The sequence below is a fragment of the Phyllobates terribilis genome, unplaced genomic scaffold, assembly GCF_046119375.1.
Source record: "Phyllobates terribilis strain yellow unplaced genomic scaffold, ASM4611937v1 Scaffold_1__5_contigs__length_1240528914, whole genome shotgun sequence".
Taxonomy (NCBI): Eukaryota; Metazoa; Chordata; class Amphibia; order Anura; family Dendrobatidae; genus Phyllobates; species Phyllobates terribilis.
The window spans coordinates 35,323,239-35,329,796 of NW_027362761.1; the positions used below are offsets into that span (position 1 = coordinate 35,323,239).

At 36.8% G+C, this 6,558-nt stretch overlaps 1 protein-coding gene across 1 annotated transcript; it reads left to right on the forward strand.

The window, feature by feature from the left end:
• Window positions 1–1,027: 1,027 nt before the first annotated feature.
• LOC141165688 (derriere protein-like) lies at window positions 1,028–5,221 on the forward strand. The gene is made up of 2 exons (XM_073651505.1): window positions 1,028–1,280; window positions 4,410–5,221. Exons 1-2 carry the CDS (start codon window positions 1,028–1,030, stop codon window positions 5,219–5,221), a joined length of 1,065 nt encoding a protein of 354 aa, XP_073507606.1.
• Window positions 5,222–6,558: the final 1,337 nt, after the last annotated feature.

Here is a 6,558-nt window from a genome sequence, read left to right on the forward strand (position 1 = left end):
AAATAACGCAATTCTGGCATTTAGTTTTCTTTTACGGAGTTTACCGATTGGGTTAATTACTTTCATATTTTAATAGATCAAACTTTTTACGATCGCATCAATAATAAATATGTTGCTTTTCTTTTTTTCCTTTCTCTATTTTTAAAGAGGGGAAAGGGGGGTGGTTTGAACTTACATATATATTTTTTTGTACTTTTAAAAACATTTTTATTTGTTTTTTTTACATTATTTTTTAGTCCCCTGAATCTGCGATAGTTTGATCACTTTTACTATATATTGCAAAATCATGGTATTCACGTTAATCTTTAGAAGATTTCCTATGCAATGGAAATTGCTCACTTATTTAACAATAAGACCAACAAAAAGGAGGAGAATTGTGAATAAAATTCAACCATTTTATTCACAATTCTCGTCCTGTATAAACACTTGTCTGATGTTGTTTGCTAGTTTTGAGTTACGAGCACATCAGTCATCGTTTAAACGATTATCTGCGCCTGTATATGAACCCTTAGCTTAGCTTTTAAATCACCTGCTCTAACAGAATTGGTATCTGTTATTATTAGTCCTATAGCACTATGGATATGGAGGCCATATGACTGTTAATTCTTGCAATGTTTCTGTCTGTCTCCACTTTGCCATCATACCATTGCTTAGTTTACTTAAATAGCCTAATAATGGAAGTATAAACTATTTACAATTATTTCAAATAGCACACTATAATTATATATGATATTTTGCATATATATATTAATTTCCAAACTGATGTCTTATCAGGACTTGTCATTATGAATATTTGTTGAATGGGACTATAGAAAGTATACTTTTAATATAGATTAAATAAATTTTAGCAGTTTAAGATTGGCTCATGGAATGTGAATATTTGCATTAAAAGAAGGAGACAGGATGATGGTTTGTTAACACCTCCTACTGGCTCCAAGAAGCTGACAAATTTCACACATGGCTGTTTTTGAGAGTATTTAAGAATGTTGGTCCACAGGAAACCAGTAGACCACTGACAGAGCTCACCATGGAGACATTTCTGCTGTCCATTTCTAGCCTGATATCCTATCTTTTGCTGGTTGACTGCTCTGAGCTGCCATTCCAAGAGAAGATGCTTCTCAAAGCCTTGGGATTGAATGGACGACCTAAACCTGTAGCTCCAGGTCCTGTTCCCAACACACTTTGGAAAATTTTTGAGAAGGGCATAAATGAAAATAATCCATGCAGAATGGAGGGGTTTCAAGTACCTGGAAATATTCTCAGATCCTACAGAGATCAAGGTGAGTGGAAACGATGGAAAATAATTATACTTGAACTATTTACACAATATTAGGACCTCACTTTTAATGGAAGTAGTAAATGTATGCATTTTTTTCCATCAACATCTAGCCGGTTGTATTCCATGAGTGCCTAAAAAGTTCAAATGAGATAATGTTTGTAGGAAAAGATATATACTACTGTAAATTATTGTAAACTTGGATGCACCCACCGTAAATGAGCACCTGACCAAAAGAGTATTTTCTAAAGTTATGCAGATCTCTAGTAGCTTCTAATTGATGTAATTATTGATATTTGTAGGAGCATACTACTTTTAAAGCCAAAGTTTTTCTTCTAATTGTAAATGGAGGCTAAACAATTTTTTTCTTTTGTCCCATTTGTAATAGACATTAGGTAAATAGTTGTGTAGTTGTAAATTGTACTGATCTCTTTATTTCTAATTTATCAGCTCTGTTTTGTTCATTTGGTTGGAGCATGCAATCCACATTAACTATCCAAGTCATACAATATCTTGAGAATGGACTAGGAGCCAGTCACTATGCACTCCAAGGAGATTTGGTTCTCATAGGAATGCATAGATACTTTTTCTTCCAATCCATCTTTTTTAGCTGACAAAAAAGAAGGCTTAGAGGAGACTTAATAACTGTCTACAAATATCTGAAGGGATGTCACAGTATAGGTGGATCATCCTTATTCTCATTTGCAAATTGAAACACGAGATGCGATGGAATGAAACTGATTGGGAGAAGATACAGATTAGATATTAGAAAAAAAACGTTTTGACAGTGAGATTGATGAATGAGTGGAACAGGCTGCCACAAGAGGTGGTGAGTTCCCCTTCAATGGACGTCTTCAAACAGAAGCTGGACAGATATCAGTCTGAGATGATTTAGTGAATTCTGCATTGAGCAGCGGGTTGGACACGATGATCCTGGAGGTCCCTTCCAACTCTACCATTCTATGATTCCATGATATTGAAGGCAATATATGATTTAGGTAGTCAGAGTGAAGGTCACAACATGGTACAGCAGAATGAAGAAAATGAAAAGAACTGATAAATCAGGCATAAAGCGATCAGTAAGATTTTTTTAACTGCATAAATATTTACCCATTGTCCATTGACTAGATAAAAGAAATTCCTATCCTTTTTAAATGTTTATACCTTTGACAGCATTGGAGCAGCATAATATTATATCAAGGCTCTTGTATTGTAGCAGATTAATAGCTATACAATAGGTGATTATCGGGAGCCCCAGTATGTACTGCTGACATCAAGTATGTTTTCACTTTTTTAATAGGATAAATAGGATATCTTACAGACCATTTGTCTTGGATCTACTAATGAGCCAAATGTATCAAGCAGCATGAGATACTGTGATAAATGTTGTGCATATTAGGTATTAGCATGCTATGCTGTCCAGTTATCTTGTATCCATAATTAACTGTTCTTTATCCCAATATCAGATGAATTTATCTATTTTGATCTTCCAGTAAATTTTGTTCTTATTGTTTAGTGTTGTGATTTTCATGCAAGAAACAAAACTAACAAGAGCGGCGTTTTTTTTTTTTATCATTTACACTAAATATACAATTCCTTGGATACTTACAGTATAACCCTGTTTTTAGAATACTACACAGTAGATAAATGAACTACTGTATATGGCTGCAGCAATGAAGCTCATTATCTATTATGAGCCTACCCTTAGAGACTGTTGGATATAGTTTGTTTCAGGGCTGCTTGGCTTCATTTATCATTTATTAATTTTAGGGCCGCACGGTGGCTGAGTGGTTAGCACTGTTGCTTTGTATCTCTGGGGTCCTGGGTTTATATCCCACCCCTGGAGATCTGCAAGATCAGCAAGGAGTTTGGGTGGGTTTCCTCTGGGTATTCTGGTTTGCTCCCACACTCTAAAGACATACTGAGAGGGAATTTAGATTGTGACCCCAATATGGACAGTGATGATAATGTATGTAAAGCGCTGCAGAATATGATAGCACCATATAAGCAATGCATAATAATAATATCCAAGTAGCAGTGCTGCTAGCAAAGAAAAGGATAGTTTTGTACCCTTTGGAATATCATTCAATTAATAGGACTATTAACTGAAATAGGCATAAATATTTTCCACACCCATTTTGTATTTATATAGACTTAGGGACTCCCTAATGCCACGTGTAATGTTTGTTTTATTGCAGGACTGTCAAACTCAAAACACACAAATGTCCAAAATGAATATCTTGGACAAAGTCGCGGGCCAACCAGTATACAGTATAATGGGCCCCACATAGTACTTCATACAGTATAATGGCCCCACATAGTCCTCCACACAAAATAATGGGCCCCACAAAGTCCTTCATACAGAATAATGGCCCCACATAGTCCTCCATACAGAATAATGGGCCCCACATAGTCCTCCATACAGAATAATGGGCCCCACATAGTCATCCATACAGAATAATGACCCCACATAGTCCACCATACAGTATAATGGCCCCACATAGTCCTCCATACAGAATAATGGGCCCCACATAGTCCTCCATACAGTATAGTGGCCCCACATAGTCCTCCATACAGTATAATGGACCCCACACAGTCCCCCATACAGAATAATGGCCCCAACATAGCCCTCCATACAGTATAATGGCCCCACATAGTCCTCCATACAGTATAATGGACCCCGCACAGTCCTCCATACAGTATAATGGGCCCCACATAGTCCTCCATACAGTATAATGGCCCCACATAGTCCTCCATACAGTATAATGGACCCCACACAGTCCTCCATACAGAATAATGTGCCCCATATAGTCCTCCAAACAGTATAATGGCCCCACATAGCTTTCCATACTGTACAATGGGCCCCACATAGTCCTCCATACAGTATAATGGACCCTACAAAGTCCTTCATGCAGAATAATGGCCCCACAATAGGGGTGGTGGTTCTGGTGTTGTGGGCCAAATATAATCACCCTGCGGGCCAGATTTGGCCCACGGGCCAGAGTTTGACACGTATGTTTTATTGAGTCCATAAAGATAACAGTCTATATTATAAAGTAAATGAGCTATCATTTGGCTAAATAGAATACTAACAAAACCAGCAATGTCTAATGTCTTATTTTTTCTTTCACAGGGCCTTTGATCTCTAGCAATATGTCTCATGGATCGTTATGCTTCAAAAAACATCTTTTCTTTGACCTTTCTGTGGTAGAAGCAAAAGAACAAGTGACACTCAGCCAACTAGAAATCAAGTTCAAGCACAACACATATCAAGGCCAGGAATTTCAGCTTCAACTTTACCGTCCCTTGCACATGGCCTTAAAGAGCATGAGAGACCACAACACCAATAGAAAACTGCTATTTGCTCAGTCATTTCGCCTTCATCATAAGTCTCTTTCTTTCAATCTCACAAAGGTGACACAAGATTGGACCAACAAAAACAACAACATGGGACTCATTTTGGAAATATTTGCTAATGGTAATACTAGCATGGAGAATCATGTTTCTTCCTCTTGTGATCAAATCTATTCTTTCATCCATGCATCTTTGCTTACAGTGTCACTTGATCCCACCAGTTGCAAAAGACCACGTACCAAAAGAAGTGAGGAACCGTTATTGCCAACTCCCAGCAATATTTGCAAAAAGAGGAGACTGTACATTGACTTCAAGGATGTAGGATGGCAGAACTGGGTTATTGCCCCTCGTGGTTACATGGCCAACTACTGCCATGGAGAGTGCCCTTATCCACTGACTGAGATGCTGAAGGGCACCAACCATGCGGTGTTGCAGACTCTGGTGCATTCTATAGAGCCAGAAGTTACACCCTTGCCCTGCTGCGCTCCAATTAAGCTCTCACCCATCTCCATGCTTTATTATGACAATAATGACAATGTTGTACTTAGACATTATGAGGATATGGTAGTTGATGAATGTGGCTGCAAATGAGGTTTAATTACTAATATATTGTCAACTCCTCCAATCTAAATGATCATTTCTTAAACAGTTGGATGTATTTAGGGGCACTTTATTAATTTTCTTCATAGTACAAGACCAATCTACTTTAAAAAGAAAAAGGAGAAATGGACTGTTAAGGAAAAAGGACAGCTTGACTTAGATGTGGATTATTGGATTAAGGAACTTTAAGGAGAAAGAATAGTTCTGAAACTCCAGGGATCTAGCTTTTGTTTCCTGTGCACTTGAAAAGGGATAAGTGCTTGACAAGTGATTTAAAATAATGACACATCCTTTGATTCTAGTACAAACTAAAAAAATAAGACAAAGAGATTCCAGCTCCCACGATCCACTGTAGTAAAAATCGACTTTTACTGAATAATCCACGGACAACAAGAAAGACACAAGTACACGCAAATTAATTCAATTTCCTATGAAGAAGGAACATAGTTGATCTGAAATGTGTTGCATTCTTGTTCTGCCTGTACTTCCTTGTTGTTCGTGGATTATTCAATGAAAAACAATTTTTTCTTCACCGGATCGTTGGAGCTTGAATCTCTTTGTTTTGTTTTTTTATTGCTTCACACAGACCATGTGATCTGTGCACCCTGTTGGTGCGTTACCTGGACTTTTTCTTTACCAGTACAGACTAAAGCCTCATTCAGATGTCCGTGATTGACAGAAGTGTTCTTACAATGTTTTTTATGAAGTTGCATAAAAATATCAGTCAAACAAGTCAATGGATGCTGTCTGCTTTTAACATTGTAATGGGTGGAAGAAGTTTTGCAATTTTTTTTTTTTTTTGTGCATTCAAGAATTATTAATCAAAAACTGATGGTAAAACTCACATTTATCAAAATATAGTGCATAATACTGAAAATCGATCGTTTTTTTCTGTGTATGAGAATAATCACCAATGTCTGAATGAGGCCTAAAAAAGGACGGACAATAAACTAGAGTCTTGAGAATATTGGAAAAAAAAAACCTATGCCTATTCTCATATCTGATGCAGCCACTGTATATTTGCACTAAACTGTTCTTTTTTTTTTTTAGCACACTAGCCATTTTCAAGGAGATATCTTCAGCTTAAAGAATGATACATGCATACGATTCAATTATTTTTAATGATTGCTATAAATACTTTATTTTAAATACAATAAATGTAACAGAAGGGTTTGAATAAAGCTATTGATGATTCTAAAAAATTTACAGTTTGTGTCTCACCTATCTTTTATGGTAACTGTATATGAAAGCCTGGCAGTTCTTAATAGGGCTTCCACAGGCAGACATTGCTCAAGCCTCTTAGCTTAAGAACCTGTACAAAGATCTGG